At 40.4% G+C, this 21614-nt stretch overlaps 2 protein-coding genes across 3 annotated transcripts in view; one reads left to right on the top strand and one right to left on the bottom strand.

Annotated features, from left to right (window-relative positions):
• Nucleotides 1-2365: 2365 nt before the first annotated feature.
• Nucleotides 2366-7758, bottom strand: LOC133997573 (F-box only protein 30-like). Of its 2 annotated transcripts, XM_062437220.1 has the most exons (3): nucleotides 7641-7758; nucleotides 3564-5716; nucleotides 2366-3148 (listed from the first exon to the last, which is right to left on the bottom strand). In XM_062437220.1, the coding sequence occupies exons 2-3, from the start codon at nucleotides 5652-5654 to the stop codon at nucleotides 2954-2956; spliced, it is 2286 nt and encodes a 761-aa protein (XP_062293204.1). In that variant the 5' UTR covers nucleotides 5655-5716; nucleotides 7641-7758; the 3' UTR covers nucleotides 2366-2953. The 2 variants fall into 2 exon arrangements, with proteins under 2 accessions (XP_062293204.1, XP_062293203.1); XM_062437219.1 differs by lacking the exon at nucleotides 7641-7758 and having other exon boundaries at nucleotides 3564-6791.
• A 5808-nt stretch (nucleotides 7759-13566) lies between these two features.
• grm1a (glutamate receptor, metabotropic 1a) overlaps nucleotides 13567-21614 on the top strand; it is a 28723-nt gene continuing 20675 nt past the window's right edge. The window contains exons 1-2 of the mRNA XM_062437026.1: nucleotides 13567-14284; nucleotides 17324-17573. Of these exons, the coding sequence (XP_062293010.1) occupies nucleotides 13567-14284; nucleotides 17324-17573 (968 nt within the window). The remainder of the gene's footprint in view (nucleotides 14285-17323; nucleotides 17574-21614) is intronic.

The following is a 21614-nucleotide window of genomic DNA, read 5'->3' as shown; positions in this document are numbered from 1 at the left end:
TATATATATATATATATATATATATATATATATATATATACAGACCCTTTCCAAAAAATTAGAATATCATGGAAAAGTTGTTTAAGTTCCACAATTCCATTCAAAAAGTTAAACTTTCATAGATTATAGATTCAGGGCCCACAATTTAAACGATTTCAAGTATTTATTTGTTTATTTTTACATAATTTGGGCTTCCAGCTCATAAAACCCACGAAAACAGGAATTCAAAAAATTAGAATACTGTGAAGAAATCACTATTTACTTCTCAGTTTTTGCAGGGAAAAAAAGAAAAAAATTAGGATCACATCAAATCAATCAAAATATGGTACTTTCAAAACGATATGTCAATCTTCAATACTTGGTTGGGAATCCCTTTGCCTTAATCACTGCCTCGATGCGACGTGGCATTGAGGCAATCAGCCTGTGGCATTGCCTGGGAGTTATGGAAGCCCAGATTTCCTTGATGCTTGCTGTCAGCTTTTCTTTGTTGTTGGGTCTGGTGCCCCTCATTTTCCTCTTGAGAATACCCCATAGATTCTCAATGGGGTTTAGGTCCGGCGAGTTGGCTGGCCAGTCAAGCACTGTGATGTCATGGGCATCAGACCAGGTTTTGGTGCTTCTGGCTTTACCAACACCTGCACCGGACATTGCACCCCAAATCATGACTGACTGTGGATATTTCACACTGCACCTCAAGCAGCTTGGGTTCTGTTCCTCACCCGTCTTCCTCCAAACCCTTGGACCTTGATTCCCGAATGAAAGGCACACTTTACTTTCATCACTTGGCCCAGTTGAGACGCTTCCTACATTGCCTCAGGTTCAGACGTGGCTTGACCCGAGGAACCCGACAGTTGTAGCCCATCTCCCGGATGCGTCTGAATGTGGTGGTTTTTGAAGCTGTGACTCCCGCCTCATTCCACTCTTTCTGGATCTCTACCAGATTCTTGAATCTTCTCTGTTTGATAATCCGCTGAAGCCCACGGTCATCTCTTTTGCTGGTGCATCTTCTCCTGCCACATTTTGCCCTTCCACTAGACTTTCCATTGATATGCTTGGACACAGCACTCTGTGAACAGCCAGCCTCCTTAGCTATTAACTTTTGTGGCTTACCCATCCTATGGAGGGTATCAATGATGGTCTTCTGGCCAGTTGTCATGTCTGCAGTCTTCCCCATATTGTACCGAACTGAGACAATTGACCCAAACTGAAGCAATTTAATGACACCTGGGGAAACCTGTGCAGGTGTTTTGAGCTTAGTAGATGATTAGTGTGTGACACTCAGTTTAAAGCATTCATGCCCTGCAAAATTTGGGCTGATTTCTTCACAGTATTCTAATTTTTTGAATTCCTGTTTTCGTGGGTTTTATGAGCTGGATGCCCAAATTATGTAAAAATAAATAAACAAATACTTGAAATCGTTTAAATTGTGGGCCCGGAATCTATAATCTATGAAAGTTTAACTTTTTGAATGGAATTATGGAAATTAAACAACTTTTCCATGATATTCTAATTTTTTGGAAAGGGTCTGTATATATATACATAGCTGGTATTGTTGGGCAAGTAACTCGAAAATATCTTGTTACTTTATTCATTCTAAAAAGAAAATTGGTTACTTGTTACATGTATTTACTTAACTCAGCTGTGGAAGGTGCTTTTAACAACTCCCAAGCCTCTATAGTACATGTGTTTTAAAATTGTGGTTTAATGAGCAGCCACCCAATTAAGCTTTACTTGAAAAGTTCAACTTTTGGGTAAACATTGTAACAGTTCTTGTTATTCAGACTTATTTATTTTTTAGAGATGTATTTACTGACCATCAATAGCAATCACTGTAGTGATTCATTGACATGTCAGTGACTGTAAAGTAAAAAGTGCATGAATACACAGGAGCATCAATATCAAATATCAATTATAATATTAAATTGCATTGACAGGTTAGACTGTTTGGCAAACACTCTGCCCAGTGTCAAATATAATTGGTCATATAATTGGATGCTTAATAATGTGTCCACCATCTTTTGGGTTTGTGAGTAAATATATCTTTCCACCTGTTCATCAAATTTATATAACTTAACACTTTTTTTTTTTTTTTTAATTCCAGTAAATGTGTGTTGAACTGTGCTGGCTTTACATTTTACCAGCATTTTCACTGTAGTGTATGGCTGCATGAATATTATAAAGACATGTTGGCACCAGGACAACCTGGCTCTGTGCGTCATAAGATTAACATTACATTTGTAGATAAAGTCTACTAATCCACACACCTATCGGTAACAATAATGAAGTATCATATTGAGTAACTAAAGAGGGCTATAAAGACAAATACATGAAAGGATGTAAAGACTTTATTAAATGGTAGCAAATCACATGCATTATTGGGCAATCCTCATATAAATATCCATGTTTTGACTCATGTCCTGACATCCTACAGATCCAGACAACAGTGTGGACATGAGTCTAGTTTGCATCGGATAGACACCCTCTACAGGGATCAGAAAAACTAGATCATTTAGGGTCACCAAGCGACATAGGGGGGATTAGCAAATCTTGTGTAAAGTGCTAGCATAACCTCTGTTACACAGAAATGATGCAATATAACCGACAATTTGCTTTTTCCCCATGGCTACTACGGAAAGGCAAGATAGTGAAAACATTTAAATCTTTTTCCATTTTTTCAGTATATCACACAGAATAATATAAATCTATTGTGCATATTTGTCTTCAAGAAAATATACTTTATCTTATCAGAATACGAGTGAATTTGCAGCATAAACCCATGCAAAGCTAAATGCTCAATATATTCCTTCACTGTAGCAAGTAGTGTGTTATGTCATTAAGGCTTCTTCACAATCTAGTGTAATACAGGAAGAGTTAACTGTTTTTTAAATAATTGCAACATCCACATAATACCAGAGTGACACTTGAGCAGCTACGGGAGATCAGTCTTGTTTGGTCAGGCGTTAACGTGACGCAAGACGCGACGCAGTGAGTATCCGTCTCGTGCAGTACACATGGCAGGAAGGGGAACAGGCTCCGTCTTGTGCTCCACTGTGTTGTAGTGGCACCTTTTAAGATGGTCCGACATGCTGGGGAGATCAGTGAAACCCCATGACAACACTGGGCTGAAGGCAGTGCTGAATCTCCACACCTGCAAGAGTAAAGGAATGTGAATAACAAAGGCCACTGCATTTTAAGATGTTTAGTTACACCCATGTGTAAAGCTACACACCTTGGTTTTTGTATGTATAAACAAACAAGCTCTCTAGACTATAAATGAACTATTCCTTTTAAAATGTAACCATGACACATTTTTAGCTTTGGAGACACTACCTCACAAAGTTGATCTATAAAACAGCCTTGTAATTATTATTTCTGGACCTGTGGTCACAATACTTTTTGTGTGTAAAATATTGTAGTGTATATTATAGTTGTACATTGATGTGTCAGCTATTTGCAATATTGCCTTCTGCAACAGCATATGCAACTTTTTTCTACTCAGGTTATTCATAGACTTGATCAAAATAAATAGACACAGTAGGTTTACAATATTGTTTTAAACTCACTCTGTTTTTGATCTGCCATGACACAGTGCCATGAGCACCATGGCATTGCCTTCGCTCCCACTGCAGCTCCACTATGCCTCGGGTCTGGAGGAGACTGGCACACACCTCCCTCATAGTCCGTGACACCAATGACAGCTGACACAGGCTAAAACTGTCTAGGAACCCAGCTATGTGCCACAGTATCTCAATGGGCAGCCCACTAAATTGGTCAGATTGGGTGTTACTTGGAAGACTTGCCCTTGGGCAAGGCTGAACCCCAAAAGACCTGAGGTGCCTGTCATGAACCACCTTGGCCCCCTTGGAGGAGGGATAAAACCTCCTCTGGGAAAAAGTACAGCCGTAATATGCCAGGGGGCAGCGGTGCTCCATCCAACCATTGAGACCAGCATGAATGTCACCATGGACATTGGTGAAATGAGAAGAAAACTGATCCCTGCGGAACGACTGGCCACAGACAAAGGGAAACATGTGCTGGTAGCGGGGGTTCGGAGGGAGGTAGCGGTTATGTGGGACTGCCTCAACCTCCAGAGCTTCCAAGACAAGGCCAAGGCGAAGAGTGCGGAAAGGGCTGGGGTAGGTGAGCTGGGGGGCAGCATGGTCACAGGCAGATGCAGAGGCCATGTCACCCACTCTTGTGTTGGTTACCAAGATGGCTGCAGGGAAAGTGAAAGTCTGTGTGCCAAAGTCAACACGGTAGCCATCAACATAGATTGTATCAGAGATCCTTCTACACTCTCTGGACTCCTCTAGACAGAACAGCAGGGCTGCTGTGATCAGATCAATCTCTCCCAGACCCATGGGGTCATCAACCTGCTCCAGGTCTGAGGTATCCACCGCCTTGTCCTCCATTTTGGGTCGCAAGCGAAAGAGTGACCTGTCTGGGATGAATCCTATTCGTCCATTAGGTAATGAACACTGACCCTGACCCCTAAAAAACTGGTAGTTGTGGAACTTCCGCTGAGGCCCATGGTTTTCTAGGAGCACTAGCCCCCTGTCGTCTAGCACCACATGACTAGCTCTCTGTGCCACACCCTGGCTGACGTGCACTGGAGATGACACTGGAGGGGTCCCTGGCTCCTCAGAAGCACCAGCATTAACATCATCTTGCACATCAACAGGACAGGCTGTCTCCACACAGGCCTCTGTGGCTGCTGACAGTGGACCGTTTGTTGTGTTTGGAGTTTTTTCATCTGTTCCTTTCTGAGCCCCATTTCCACTCAAGCAACTGGAGCAAACACTCTGCTCATCTGTCTCTCTTTTATTAAAACCATCAGCAGCTACAGGTGTTTTGTCTTCCAGTCCATTCTGAAGGCCTGCGTTGCTCTTGCTCATCAATCTACTCTCATGCTCAGCAGCCTCTCTGTTTACCTGCTGTATGTTGCTGTCAGAGGAGCTGGCACTGCTAACAATGTCCAAAGCAGCAGCTAAGCTTCTAGCAGTCACGAGTGTAGCCTCATAGAGTTTAGTGAAATGCTCCTCGTTCAGCCCATTAATTCCACTGACAATTCTCTCCTTTGCTGAGCCTGGTTGAGTTAATGGTGGTGGACATGGGGATGATGACTGCGAAGGTAACTCAATGGAGGGGGCCTCAGGGACAGATGCAAGCAAAGCTGAGTCTGTTGCCATTTTACTCTTACTTACAGGGACAAGTGGCTCTTTCTCTGCAGTGGGTGCCATAGAAATCACCTTGAGGGACTCGAGCAATGTGCGCTGGTCCTGAAGGGCAAGTGCCATGTCCAGTTGCTCCACCTCCTCCACCCCACGACTCAGGCTCTCATAGGAAGTATAGTCCAGGCAGCTGACAGGCCATCTGTTCCACTCCATAGTGCAGCACACCACCCCAGCAGGACACACCTCAAGGTGTGCATACATTTGGTTGCGCACCATGGTGACAGGACAGCCATAGCCACTGTTAAGGCAGGGGACTCTCAACAGTGGGCACAGGAGGTAGTGCTCATCAGCTTTGCAGGAGTGAAATACAGCCCCACACACCTGAGGACAGGTCATCATATCACAAGAAATGCCTGGTTGAGGTCTGGCCATGCATCTCTGGTTAACACAGGACATACAGTGAACATGTTCATCCTCCATCTTCAAGCTGAGGGGGTGGAAATCTTCTCAGGGTGAGTCTGGCTGTGAAATAGTCCTCTGCCCTGCCAAATAAGTGGAGAGCAAATTATGTTAATGTATTAAAAGGTTAGACAAAGTCAAAACAAGCCCTCACTGAACTCCAGAAGTAGTATTCATTCCTTCTGAGACAAGAATTACACCATAAATCAAACTTGAAAACTGAGTAGTAAAAAAATATATACAGTAACAGTAAATCATGTCCAATAAATCTGTGGCTCTGTCCTAAACATAAAGAAGCTTCTGTTGTGATTTTGCACCTCAAGTTGTCCTATTGAGGTGTAAAATGGGATAGACTGTTGAAATTTCTAGGTTAGTGTTGCCTTCATGACAAAAGAGCACAGATTAAGACTTACCTTCATATTCTTATAATTTTAAACGATCCTATGAAAGAGCAATGACATCATACTTGCTGAGTTGCATACACTTTAACATTAATTACATCACAGTGATTTTTAATGTTTTGTCATTAGTGGTAAACAAAGTGAATGACTAAGCAAGCCTAAATTGTCAGAGGTGCTGAAGCGGTTTCTCTTGCTATGTGTAACCTGCACAACAGTGAAACAGTGCCCCCACTCAGCCTTATGAGGAAGTCAACCACGGTCACGTGACACATCTAAAAGGCTGCCTCATACTGTACAAGTACCTTATTAGGAAGCTTCCCAGCACGATATCAAAGAGGTCAAAGCTTTTTGTTTTTTCCTTCTGGGAGGAGGAAGAAAAAGTGACAAAGAAGCCACACTGAAAACATTTAGTATGTATAAAATACATTTTAAAAAAACAATCACTAGATTTCTGAGCCCACAGTGATTGTTCATCATTGTCCCAATATCCCAGAATGGAAGGAAGAAATCAACTTGAAGAGCAAAACAATAAAAGAAATTGCAATAAGAGGTGAGACAGGTCCAGAGAGATCTTAGTACACAAACATTTGAGTTAAATTAGCAGGATGATTCAAAAGTTACAGTTTGACTGATGTGATGATGCACTTATTGCATAATTTCCTATTGGTACAAAATGGAAAATATGTTGATTTCATGTATACTAATGAAAAACATTACAACAATTAGTCTATAGTATATTCTATATACAGTTAATATGTAGCTAGAGCTAGTGGAGCAAAGATCCACCTGATGCATGTTAGTTATCTCGGTTAACTTTAGTACTTGAATAACACTTCTGATGTGCACCTGAATAACTTAAGACACAAAGGACACTTATTGTGTATTTATTTTAATGCATCTAACTACTTGTTATAGGATTTTGATAATTTTATGCCTAAACAGAGTACTGGGGCCGTTAAAATACTTCTGTAACTGGGATATATTGTATTAAACCGTATGAATATAAATACATGTACATTTGAATAGGAATAGCTTTCATACCACTTATAAGTCTTATGATAAATTCAGCTTGGTGTTTTAGATTTTTGTTTGGATATCACTATCTGTACAAAACCTAAAGCCAGTTATTGAGACATAAAATCATTAATTTTATCATTACTGAATCATCAACTGTGGTGAATATCTGCAAAGCTATAAAGGCTTGGTTAAATGTCTCTAATCAGGCTGGCTCACTTCACTGAACAAGTGTCTGATATAAAGCGCCTACACCATCAAGACTATACCGTAAGTTAGCTACTTCATGTTTCAGTTTAAGTTTAGTTACAACAAACAGCACTGCAGCAAAAGACCCGACTACGATAAAAAAAAAAACTTTTGTTATGACGTGCAGTAGTTTATGTACAACCCACTCCTGTGAGCCAGTTCGTTGTCAATTGTCCTTTTTCAACTAAATCAACTTATTTCTGTAACAGTGTCGAGCTAGCTTACACTGACCAGTGTTGCTAATGTTGGCTAACAACAGCTAGCTATGTCGGGAAGTTGAAAGGCTCTCAACAAGCTTAATTTAGCGAGATATTGTTGGACTAGCATGCGAGTAGCTTCTCACCTTATCGTTTTGTTGGCAGGAAAAAACGTGGATGTTATATATTAAAATACAACTAGCTGTGACTGTAGATACATCTGGAGACAAACTGCTAATGACAGCTAGCCGCATCTCATCCTCGCACCCAGCCTCCCATTTTTCTTTTCAAAACTTTATTGACAAAATTTAGTTTGGTCTTATTGCATGGAGAGAGAAAAAAAGCTATTGTTCTTATAACTTTAAAGAAACATAACATAACATTGTATTGCCTACACAAAAATTAAACATTTAAGTGAACTATAACATGTTTGACACATAGCATTAAATTGTAGCAACTTATATTGTTGAAAATTACCCCTAATATGTGGTTATATTCTAGTCGTACAACTGTAGAAGAGATTAGTATAATGTTATAAAAAGAACATAAAAACATGTTGCTGGTCGACGTAATGAAGTAAGAAAGAAAAATACGTATCATAAACATATCATGTCATGTCTAAGTAATGTTTTAAAAAATCACGTCAATGTCTGGTCCAGATGCAGCTTTTTGTAATAACCTGCAGTGACCCATAACACCCAGGAGAGGTCAGTGTTGCACCATTTTTTTTTTTTCAACTTGCAAAAAGCACAGCAGCGGCCTTCTGGAGCCTTTTAACCTCCATTCATTGTTGTCACTGAGGGGGTTTCCACATTTCACCAAAACAACCCCTCCTGGAGCTGGAGGAACTTACACATCAGCAGGACAATACTGAATGCACTTGTCATGAGGTGTTGGTGAAGCTCTCAGTGGGACCATCATTGGTAATAAAAAGGTCAGATTTTCCACAGGACCCCCAGAAATCTCGGGCTACCCCCTAAATCATTAAAGTCACCCTAAACTCAAAAAATGTATTCTGCTTATTGTTGGATATTTGAGTTTCATTGTACAGAAATATGTATGTGACAGAAGGCTGTTTTCACACTCATCTGCAGAAGGGAGAACGTTTATCTATGCTCACCTTGAATCTCAGTTTAACATGTGTACGTACGTAAAGATTTGTGACATCACCACTACTTTGGAAGCCAATCTTAAACCAGTATGAAACTTACCCAAATGTGATGTGAATGCATGAAGATGGAGTAAATGTAATTCAAAGAATTTTACCAAGGTAACTGAATTTTGATGTGGAAATGGCAGATGGCTATGCATATTCAAAGTTTTATTTAGTTTTATTATTCAAGTATTTTTATATGTGTTAAAATGTGTATCTGGAGGGTTTGTTAAGGGGTTATAGAAATAGTAGAAAAAATACAATGACTTTTCTTCTTAAAATCATGCTGGGATGTAAGCGTTAAATGCATATATTGAGTTATTATTATGACAGTTATTTAATGTATTAAAGCCAAGTGAGTTAAGTGGTCTTTGCATATGTTATTTGCTTGGATTTCCTCGATCAGACTGTTTTTTTTATTTCAATGTTGGTGAATATGATGTATATGAATACAATGCTGTGCAAACATTTGTGATTCACTGGTTTACATGCTTCATTTGAGGTTTACTGGTCTGTATATGGTCTCTAGGAACCATAAAAATATCTTTTGTTTTTGTCCTGTAATATATTTAAAATATTGCCATGAACTAAAAAGTAAGAGAAAAAAGTAACAAATATACTCGCACATAGTCCTAATTCTATTCTTTTGGAGACTATTTGGGAATTACCAGCTAACTATGTGCAGTTGGTAATCCAGACATCTGCAATTGTGCAAGCATTTCTTTCTTTAAATTCACAATTAATGATAACTGGTATGAGAACAATTATGTTTTTCACAAATTACTAAAAGGGATTGGTTTCTCAGCCGTCAGTATTATATGAGACCACACTGGTTTCAGGACAAATTTTCTAACTGCACTTGTAAAACAGACAACCTGAATAACATATTTATATACCTATTCTTTTCTACATGCTGTTCAATTTTTAAATATTGGTGGCTCAGCTTTACCAGTAATGGGACTGGTGCCCACCTGTATTTTTCCCCCAGTGAAGCTGACCAGTGCTGAAAACCTTCTCCTGTTTTGCAAGTTTTAAAAGTGGTTTTACACAACAAACCAAGCTTTTAGTGGCATTTTAAATAGGATATCAATCTTGAGTTGATGTAAATTAAGAATGTTGCTGAATACTGGGCCAACTTTGTTTTGCAAAGCAGGCCATGAAAAATAGACTTTCCAAAAGATTGATTCATGGGGATTATGTTTTGAGGATACAAAACACACACATCTATTTTTGGAGCATCACATTTTTCACAACTGTAAGCAACAACAGTGTCATCAATATTACTTCAAAGCCAAGGAATATAATAAAACATTACACATGAATTAAACAAATTAGAAAACTAATTTGGCTTTCATAACTACTGTGGACAATCTGCCTTTTTGCGGTGCTGGGGGCTGTTCGGTGTGGGAAACAGGGTGTAGCCTCTAACTGGTCAGCCCCCTCCAACTGGTCTGGGTGCATAAAAATAGAAATAACTGTCCTTTCCCCAGGCTGCCCTGGGCTGCACACTTTCCCTTTTGCTGCTAGTGACTAGTGCGTGCTCCCAACGGCCTCTTCTTCCCAGAGCCCCTACCCCATCTAATTTTGCTATGTAACCTCACACTGCAATTATATCTGGATATGTACTCACAACTTCAATCGTTGCTTTGTTTTGCTTGTCACACTCACACTAATAACCTAAATGCCCACCTCCTCATCACACACACACACACACACACACACACACACACACACACACACACACACACACACACACACACACACACACACACACACACACACACACACACACTCACACACACACACACACACACACACACACACACACACACACACACACACACACACACACACACACACACACACACACACACACACACACACACACACACTCTTCAACTATGCCCTACTGTGTTAAGTCTTGGTAACATGAATGTTGTCTCACTGTAGGGTTGTATGTATGTTATGTCACTATTTAATCACCTGTTGTGTTTAGCTTCATCAGTATTGAAAATAAAATAAAAGTCACAATAGGCTACACCTATCCTATTTTTAAACCATTATTTTAATTGGTATTATAGTGCGTGTATATAATTGATTGGTCTCTCTTGACCCATACTAAATCACCAAAATAATAACACTGCTGAACTCATTGCTGGAAAGCCTTGCAGTCAACCACGCAGACTGCAGTCCTCGAATAAACCTATCGCCATCGCCCTTTGCCCTGAAGCGTGGCTCCAGCATCCAAGTAGTCTTTCCTTCTCAAACTTGTCACTTTTATTCAGGTTCAATATCAGATGCTCGCTCCCGAAGCCCCGGGCCCCAGCAGTGGCAGTGTCATAGCGACTTCTTTATACGTTTATTTGTGATTTATACCGCCTGGCATGGGTCACGACTGGACCCTACCACCTAAACTGCATGATGCCCCCAAACTGCATGACACCCCACCCAATCCACCCCCTTCATTTCCGAGTGTATCTGTGCGTGGGTGAAGTTCAATTATTAGAGCTCATACACTGTCTTCACCACATGAGGGTGGAGTTGTGTAAGAAGGTATAGTCAATGATAGTAACTTTCAGTGGAAGGTTAAACTCTTGAAAGTGACGATCACCATAAGAAAAACACTCATTGATATGAACAAAAAGTTACCCTTTTCAATGACAATGTGTTCCCCCTGTGAATTAAGCTTCATAAAACAGGTTAAAAAGTGAGATTTATGATTGGCCTCCATTGACCTAATGACTTATGAGTTTTAAAGAAAATTGTCGTAATTGACCTTCAATTAAACGCTAGATGGCGCCATACAGGCTGTTGGCTGCTGTCCATGGTGCTGAAAACATCAATTGTAGCTACTTTCATGTAGCCTAGTCTATTCAAAGCTTAGCTCAAAGGTTAACCCAAGGGATTAGGGTATAAGATATAACTGATGGACGTTTCTGCCTGTTTGTTCTGTCAGTCAAACATCCTGCAGTGAGCTGTTCAGTCACATAATTCAAATGGTGACAAATGCCTGATACCAATACATATCTCACTTTCTCTCCCCCTCTCAAAATACTACTATTATTGAGACACCGAATATGGAGTTGCTTTAATTATTCATAATTGGATGCAGTAATAATGGGGTACTCCCACACAAACACAGCTGTGTGCTGCCACAAAATAATTCTTTTGATACTGATACTGGTCTCACAAAGACAGTTCAGTTGAAATATTTAAATACAGACTGTAAACCTAACTTTACTTCATTACAGCCTAGCCTAGAACTTAGTGTGCCCAACACCCCTTTAACGTTCATGTTTTTTATTTTATTTTCATTTTTATTATTTTAACTGCTAGCTGTGTGTTTTCTCCCGTGTCTCTCTAATTCTGAAATGTATGGGGACCATGATGCATGATAATATTGGACTTTGAATAAAATCTATTAATTGATATATTAGTTACCGATTTCCTATTTCTCGAGTTTACCTTTTAGGTTATAATTTGCCACCCAACATTTCCAAACCTTCTTGTATCTGAATGAAGTGTAGAAAACTGTCGTGCGGCAATGTAATAAAACGAATTTAGGCAACAAAATCTGCACATATAGCAGTATTAAAGGTGACTGTATCCACAAATGCTCCACTAATGTGATTTATAATTATAATGGATTTCACGTGACAACAGATTTTGTTAAATACTACTGTCATTATAAATCACAAGAGGTAAATACTGTAGAAAAGATCCTTGTTTGGGGGCGGAGAGGGGGAGGTGGTGGTGGTGGTGGGGTATACATGTTACATCTACAGTCGAGAGAGAGAGAGGGAGAGAGAGAGAAAGAGGGAGGGGAAGGGGGCAGAGAAACTCAAGTAATACAGCAGAGGACCACGCGCTACAGAAGAAGGGCGAAGGCACGCGACATGTCTCAAGGATTCAGGTAAGTTTTGATGCAACAAATACAGAAAGAGCATCTCAAAATTTGTAGAAGGACAATGTTAATGTAATCCTAATTACGCCTTGTTCTGAAAGATGTTAGACAGTTCGTATAGTCTTCCTTTTTTCATTTTTATGATAATAATAATAATTATCATTATTATTATTATTATGTATATTGTTAACATTATTATCATTTAGTGATGTTTCAGTGATACCATAGGCTGCATGACAGAATTGCGAAAAATGCACGGTAAAACAATAACAGCCTGTGATATCTTCACCCATCCCCGTGTTGAATTTAAATAGGACTATGGAGGGATGTTTTTTTTAGTTTTATTAGAAACCAGCTGAGTCAAACCGTGAAGAATGTGTCTGTGGGAGGACAACGAGCCCAGCCAACCCGGACACGTCCTTGTAACGTATTTGTAAAGCCCGCTGTCCATGGTGCTGAAATCTGGTTCCTGCCTGATTTTCTCAATGGACAAGAGCGCATTACATTGAGCTTCTCCCTTCACGTAGTCAGCTCGTTAAATTGTAATAAATCACGATGAGGTTGTTTTGTTTTTTTTAAACTACGTGACTGCTTCCACCAGAGCGAACCACCTGCTAGGTTGGGCAAATCCCAGTGGACAGCAGTCCTCTTCGTCCACTGCTGCCCACTGATCAGTTGGGTGTGAGTTAAATGCCTTGCTCAAAAGCACACCGATGGCAGTTGATAAGAGAGGCAGGAGGACTGTTGCCAGCTGTAGGAATGTAAAACAGGGCGTTGATGAGAAGGAGCATGCGTGCTTAGTCAACTCTTCCTACATAAACGTTCAGCACATCTGGCACTGTTTGTCCCTGGATTACATGTCATAGTAGTGTGTCTTATTTTTCTGCAGGTGTGCGTGGATATGCCCCAGGTGTCGTGCTCGCAGATCGTGGTCGCTGGGATAAACGTGGATGTACTGACAGACAGCAGATAGTATGCCTGCACATTTGGCGCGGCTCACGCGATGTGGCACAACATGGCACGCGTAAAGATGGGTCTCCTCGCTCTTCTGTGTCTCCCCACGTTTTTCTTCCGTGTCTTAGTGCTCTCCCACAGCAGCAACATCTATGAGCGGTCGGCGGTCCCCCGCGCCGTGTCTCGCTCCGTGGCCCGAATGGATGGAGACGTGATTATTGGCGCGCTGTTCTCCGTCCATCACCAACCGTCTGCGGAGAGAGTGGCCGATCGGAAGTGCGGGGACGTCCGCGAGCAGTATGGCATCCAAAGGGTGGAGGCCATGTTCCACACGTTGGATCGGATCAACTCCGACCCGAACCTGCTCCCCAACATCAGCTTGGGCTGTGAGATCCGGGACTCCTGCTGGCACTCCTCCGTGGCCCTGGAGCAGAGCATCGAGTTCATCCGGGACTCCCTCATCTCCATCCGAGATGATAAGGATGGATCCAAATGGTGCATTGACGGTACCCCATCCAACCAGCCTCCACCCTCCAAGAAGCCCATCGCTGGAGTGATCGGACCGGGATCCAGCTCTGTTGCCATTCAGGTGCAGAACCTGCTGCAGCTCTTCAACATCCCCCAGATCGCCTACTCTGCCACCAGCATCGACCTGAGTGATAAGACTCTGTTCAAGTACTTCCTGAGGGTCGTGCCCTCGGACACCCTGCAAGCCCGGGCCATCATGGACATTGTCAAGCGGTACAACTGGACCTATGTGTCTGCGGTGCACACTGAGGGTGAGAGCTCCCTAACTCAAAAATTACCATAATATTTCAATAATAGCGACATTGTCTATCTGTATTTGGTAAAGCTCGACATAGTGAACGAATGAGGTCCTCATTATTTTCATTTTAAGAGGGACATACATTTGCTGTAAAATTCCTGTGCTATCAGTCTGAAAATATGTAGGATTATTGTACAGTTTTTGTCACAAGAATTCAGAGATTCTGGGTATTTAATGGGGTGATTTTATATTGAGATGTAATGGGGAACCTGTTGTATTTATAATTAACTCATAAAATTGTGTGTAGGCCAACCACAATGAATTTTGGGGCCACAAACAATACCATCTTCACACTAACCTAACTGCAGTTTTTATTTTGTCAGTGATCTCTGATTGCAACTTTGCAGGTGCACTTCCATGTTTGTCTCTTGTTGAGAAGTGGTCAAAGACAATTACTGCAGTCACTCCTTCACCTCTTTATGTACACTCTTCACTGGCAGGCTTTTAAAAGCAGACACTGGTGTTAAGAGACATTATGTGTCATCATTAGGATTTTTTTGTAGTTGTCTGGAGTTGACAGCTGAGTAGACATTGCTGTGCTGTGGTTAAGTAAACCTTCAGTGATAGCTTCATTTTCTAATTATTTTATTTGTTTGTTTATTTATTCATTTTGAGAAATGCAAAAAATATCGCTTCCTCCTCGTTGGCACTTTGTTTTAATATTTTTATGCTTTAATAAAGCTCAAAGTTCTTAGCTGTGTTTTCAGGCATCATGGTAAGTTTTAAAAGTTGATATCCTGGAAAGTACTTGAGGACCGTTTTAGCATTAACAATTTAAGTGTTCATTTTGGAAATGTATAATTAATTCTATGGTGAAGTAAAAAGACTGGGGAAATGCAAATGCAAAATAGTGTTCCAAATTTTATTAGATACATATAAATTAAAATGAATTTCTTTGTTCCTCACAGCAATGGCAGTTCTCAGTATTTCATTCCATGATGGGCTCACTTTCTTTTTGAAAACTCTGAACTTTTGTTCATGCGTTAGGCCTAACAGCACAACAGCACATTGTGGTGGAGACAGGGGGTAAAAGGGAGAGAGGGGATGGGTAGACAGAGTAATTACTGTGAAGTGAATTATGTCCATGGCTTTTCATTAAAGTCTTAGAGAAACACAGTCAGTGATGTGCATCCAAATGATGACTGACAGGCTGAATTACCCAAGATCCCCCATGAGGAGCAGTGGACTCATGGGGAGTGTTAAACATATATAGTCAGGTGTTGGAGAGGGGCTCCGGCACAGGTTGCCATCAGATAGATGAAGAAAGGGAGTTTGGGAGATGTAGTACCTCAAGGAATAACTAGGTGGCATCAGCTGTCTGACCTTCAACATACCTGCAGGAGGATCCTCTGGGACTTGAAGTCATAATTTAAGAGTTATGACAGACCAGTCAAGGGACGGCTGAATTTGATTGCAAGCAACATCACTTATTCAGTATTATTTGAGAGTGGTGAATGTATGACACTAAGTTTAAAAAAATGTTTTGAAAGTTTAAAGTACTTACTTGTACGCTTCAAATGGAATTAAATTATAATTTCTTTCCTTTTTCTTTTTTTTCTTTTTTAATGTAAATGTGAATACTTACATTTACTATAGGTTCAATTGACAAGCTTGAAACCACAATAAATATTAATAACTTCTATACTTCACATCATAATTTGCCCGATGCAGAGCATCTGTTACTCTGCCCTTTGAGGACTCATATGTAAATCCACTTGTTTGTTTTTTTCTATCTTTAGTTATCTCTGAAATAGTGGTCAAGACTGGCTTTTAAGCTCATGAGTTTTCTGTCTCTTCCATCTTAGACAAGTTATAAATGAAGCTTGTTGCCCGTAGCAACAGCTATGGCCTTGAAATTGCATAAATTACCTGTGCCAATTATCATCAGTCTGGTAGGAATACTCAAAGCAGGTTTCAGTGGCCATTGTCAAATGGGCTGTCAACTAATGCACCACCACCCACCTGTCTCACTGCCTAGATGGAAAGAGTAAAATAATTCGATATCATCATTTCCATTTACCAGTGGGAGAATCAAATGAGGCAATTGAAAATATCATCAAAGGACTATTGGAAAACCAACACACGGGCCCATTGTTTGCCAGAGTAAATGCATTACTGTGATGCCTATTTCATCTGCTGTCTTCCTTGCTCTAAAAAACATGCCATGCACAGATATAGCGTCTGTTCTTCATCACCCTTTTAAGGGCCCTCAGGAACCCAGCCTCTCGTAGAAGTAATTGCAGGTCAAATGTTTTCTGATTTTTATGGATTTGTGCTCTTAATTGTCATTCAATAACATACACATTCAAATGAAGACACATGTTCAAGCATGCGCAAGTGATGGGATTGTCGGTGTAATCCAGCTCTCATACTAAAGAGCCACAGGCTTTATCAACAATCCTAACCGTGACACATCAGTCCACAAGGAAATAGAAGATTTAGACTAAAACAGCTTTGCAGTTTGCTCTTGATTGGGATGGTGTGCAGTCGGACAAGGATAGCTATCCTCACCCCTTACGCCTTTGATTGCAATCAGTAGCCAGTAAAGTCTCCGACACTCATTATCAGAGGATCAGAGCTTCAGCTCAGTCGGGACTTGACTCTGTGAACAACTGCTTGCGGGATGCGCTTTAAGCATAACATTGATTGTCCATCAGTGAAATCATTAGAAATGTAAGACTGAAAGCAATCATTCATGCTCTTTGAAAAAGTATTTTTGCAAGTAACAAGATTGTTTTGTTACCTTTGGAGAATTGATTGAAAATAATATCCCATATTGATCTCACAATAGTGACAATGTCCTAGTCAGTTTCATATCCATAACCAAAAAGGTTACTTTAAGAAATGGGAATACCAGACAATGACAGCACCTTTCACAAGAAAAATATTTTGTTTAAATCCAGTAAGAAAAAATGTTTTCCGGCTCAATTTGTCAGTACCATTATTATATCCTCACTATAAAACAACAGTCTGCTTTCTTTATCACCTCTAGGAAACTATGGGGAGAGTGGCATGGAGGCCTTCAAGGAGCTGGCGTCTCAGGAAGGCTTATGCATTGCCCACTCAGACAAAATCTACAGTAACGCTGGGGAGAAGCACTTTGATCGCCTTTTGAGGAAACTACGCGAGCGTCTACCCAAAGCGCGAGTGGTGGTATGTTTCTGCGAGGGCATGACGGTCCGAGGTCTCCTGATGGCCATGAGGCGACTCGAGGTGTTTGGGGAGTTCCTCATCATCGGCAGGTACAGATATGTTTTTGTGCTTTTTAATTCACAGTTGAGAGCATCTCTCTGGATGGCAAGAAAATCCGATAACAAGCTGAAAGGCTGTGAGATGCTGTGTTGTCTTCCTGATGTGCATGTCACCAAGGCAACCAAGAAGAATTAGTCCACATACCAATAGCACTGAATAGAAATGTTCTCCAGCAATGAATAATTGGTATTTCTGTCACAAACACAAAACTAGAGAGGAAAATAACACCTCTTGTCCATTCTCTCCTTGTTTGTGCTGTCTATTGTTTGTTCTTTCATAGCAATGGCATTCATTCCTTATTGACCAATCACAGAGAGGCATGCACACATCTATTTGTATACATGAAGACCATATTGACTCTGTATGAATAGTAAAAATCTCTCCTTTTTGTGAATTCCCCTCTATTTCTTCGCTCTCTTTCTGTTTCTCTTATCCATATTTCTCCCCTTCCTCTCTTTCACTGTCTATTAGTCAATCCTGAGTGACAGTGACTGACTGTAGCAGTAATCTTAGTCATTACAAAAGGGCAAGTAGTGTCATCTCACACACTTATACAGTGGCACATTACACCAGGAAATAGCCCTTAAGGAAGATTCACAGCTGTCAGAATAAAACCACAGCAACCTTGATGCTACTTTTCAGTTTCTTCTTGCATTATCTTTCCCCCATCAGGAGGAAATGTGTGGCATCATTATGTTGGAGGGCAGTTGTCAGCCATATGTTACATGAGGAAGACATTAATAGGACAGCTAAGGATGACCGAGGCTTGTCGCCTAGCTAAGCAGTATTTGTTAGAGATTTGCTGAACACTGTAAGAGTGCAACTCAAATTCTGAGCCATCATCTTATCACAGGGGGAACCCGAGAGACAAAACATGAGCCAAATGTTACAATAACTACTGTCTTTTATGGAATATGTTCACACATATCAGTTTGTTCAAATTTTACCTGGCAGACCTCTAAATCTTCAAAGATAAGCACCTGTACCTTTCTACTTGAAAAAGACGTTTGAATCCCACTGACTTGACGCAATACATTTAGACAAGCTATTGATGATGTGCAATGAACATTAGGCATCTTTAAGAAAATACACTGACTCTAAGACATTCAAGCACTGTTTGACTTAAATCAGATAATGTGTTAGCATGGCATAAGTGCTGAAATGAGCAAATGTTAAACAGTAAAGCTGGTAATCTTCTGTATTTTTTGTCATTGCCACGAATCTTATGAAAATATTAAATGTAACAATGATTTGATCCAACTCTATTAACAAAGATTTGCTCTGTTAAACCTTATACAGCTTATTACTCTTTGTCATATACCTTTTTTGTGGTCAAAACGCTATTAAAACACATCAGTGGCCACACAGTTGCACTGACTGACATGTTCCTTCATTACCATGACCATGGGTGGTTGGGTCATTTATTTTGGGTCTATCCCACATTCACCATCGGGCTATAAATACTCACTTGTGCAATAAATGTGTATTAATCCGCAGCTGGAAATAGTCCCTGACATATGCACAGTTTGTTTGTGTTGAGTAAACTCTAGGTAATTTAGCATTTAGTTAAAAATGTAACGTTTGTAACCAGTTCTTCAAGATTTCCAACTTCTGTATGAACCAATAAGGTTAGTACTGAAAGACACTGACAGGGCAGGGAAGTCAGAAAGAAGTGAGAGTTGAACTGTTGATCTTAGTCTTGTCATATGATTGTTGGCATTAAAAAATATACATGGTGTGAATTAGAACACATTTTTCCATGAGACATTACTGTCATATTTAATTTCCTTGTATGTAGCTGGACACATGTACAGGATTCACTAGTCTGATTGACACCCCTCTACTAGCTGGCACTGTAGGATTTGTTTGCTATTATCCCCAAATAAACCTTTCCTATTCTCTATAATATCTCCCAGTAGTCAAAATGAAGAGAAGACAAGTGCTGCTCTTACTGGCCTCTGTTTATATTGTATGTGTTATATCCAATGCATACGTGCATATTTAAGTTCTTAGCAGGGGAAGGCACTCTTTCTTTTCAGATGAAGAACATGCCTTTTAAATTATCCATCATGACACTCTAGGGTTACATTTCTCCCCATATCTCTCCTTTTTTTTATTTCCTCCATAGGAGATGTGAAAGTGGGTCTTTTTTTAGCTTTTGTGGAAGTCTCCATGGGCGGAGGAAATGCTTCTGGGTCACAGAGAGAGAGAGAGGCCGAAAGAGATAGAGAGACAGAGGAAGTCTGGGCCAACACAGATGTAAGGCCATGTGTGTGTTGGCTTGAGTGAAGCTGGCAGACAGGTATTGGTTCATCAAAAGGTTTTCTTATTTCACGCTTTCACCTCTCAGTCTCTATTTTATATTGCAAATGTATTGGCTTTTACTGCTCTGGAGACAACAAAGCTAAATTTATCAAAGCTGTATGTGGTAATGTGGCACAAAAGTGGCACAGTGGACAGAAGGTCAGAATTTGCAAGTGAAGTTCTTTGCACTTTTTTTTGGGTGACATAAATAAGTCTTTGCTGCCTGGTGCTTCAGACAGAGAAAGTTACATCTGAACTGGAAACATAGTTCTTATTTTTCAAGTAAACAAAAGAAATGCATCATAGCTGTGCGACATAAAAATAGTGGTCAACTCAGTGGCTGTTCTGTAGCTATTGATCAAATCACGTGATCTTCCTCAGCAAATTAAGCCACCTAGTTGTCATAAAATGTGGGTGTTCAAATTTCCATTTTTTTCCTAAGCATTTAAAGGTGATATTTTCCATCAGAAAACCATCATGCACAGCAGTTATCCCATTCCATGCATTTTTTAAAAGATGAAGTATTGAGTTATTGCATCCGAATCAAGTCAATCGGTGCAAGCACCACACTGAAATGGATCACTTCTCATCACAGTCAAGTGATATTGCTCTGAGAAGGATAGATCTGAGAGGTGGTGAGACCGTTATCGCCTTTAAGGATGAGAAAAGTTGAGCCTGTGCATCTGCCCATTTTATTGCTCTGGGGACAAACAAATGCACCACAGAAGAGATGGTGTACCTGAAAAAAAGCAAGCACTGCTTTGGTATTTACACCATACAGTATGTATAAATGATAATAAAACACGAGAGAGGCAGAAAAAACACTATACAGCAGTGGCCACATAAATTATAAGTAGACATGCAGAGGGTTTTGAATTTGAGAGGTTTTATTTTTTGCTGCTCAGCTAACCTGCTCTTCAGACAAGGGCCAGGTGTGGCAGTGTGCTCGACCCACTTCATCCCTGACCTGCAGACTCCACTCTGCATCACTTTACCCCCACTCTGCTCTGCTATTGTCAGCCAGCGGGGCTCTTGTCTTTCTCTCACTGCGATGCCAATCATGACGTCTGCATCTGGGATGCCAATCAGTTGCCTCCATTATCTACGATGGCACACATACAGGCAGACACATGACAACATTTATTCCATGCATAAACTCACAATAAATATAGATACACGTTCCCGACAGACATTATCCACTTTATTCCAATCAAGACGACATTGTGTCCTTGTTTTGTTCAAGCACATTTCAAAGTGATTCTATTAGATGAGAAACAAACACTTGCTCCCTAAATGCTAGACACTGTCTGATCCAGTTTAAAATTCTGCATAGGCTGCATTACTCAAGAGTAAAATTACATAGAATATTCCCAGAAATATCACCCATCTGTGAAAAATGTAACCAAGCGGAGGCAAATCTACTTCATAGCTACACACTATGTCCCAAACTAGAACATTTCTGGACAGCAGTGTTTTCATTTTTCTCAAAAGTCTTCAAGACTACATTACAACCAGATCCTCTCTTGGTTATACTAGGGACATCAGGGAACACTGGGAACCTACAGAATATGCAGCGCCGCCTTTTATCCTATGGTCTCCTCTGTGGGAAAAAACTTGTTCTCCTCCACTGGAAAAAAACGGAGACACCTACTTTCAAAGAATGGTTAACGGCACTGACTGATACATTACACCTTGAAAGGATTCGTTATTCTCTTAGTGGTAGGTTG

Source organism: Scomber scombrus, chromosome 17 (assembly GCF_963691925.1).
Source record: "Scomber scombrus chromosome 17, fScoSco1.1, whole genome shotgun sequence".
NCBI classification, from domain to species: Eukaryota; Metazoa; Chordata; class Actinopteri; order Scombriformes; family Scombridae; genus Scomber; species Scomber scombrus.
Note: the sequence above shows the minus strand (reverse complement) of the source record. Positions and strands in the feature narration are given on the sequence as shown.

Coding starts and splice junctions, on each gene's coding strand:
- LOC133997573 (XM_062437220.1), bottom strand. CDS start 5,654: ATGGAGGATGAACATGTTCACTGTATGTCCTGTGTTAACCAGAGATGC. Junction 3,149..3,563: donor CATGGCAGATCAAAAACAGA/GTGAGTTTAAAA, acceptor TTACTCTTGCAG/GTGTGGAGATTCAGCACTGC.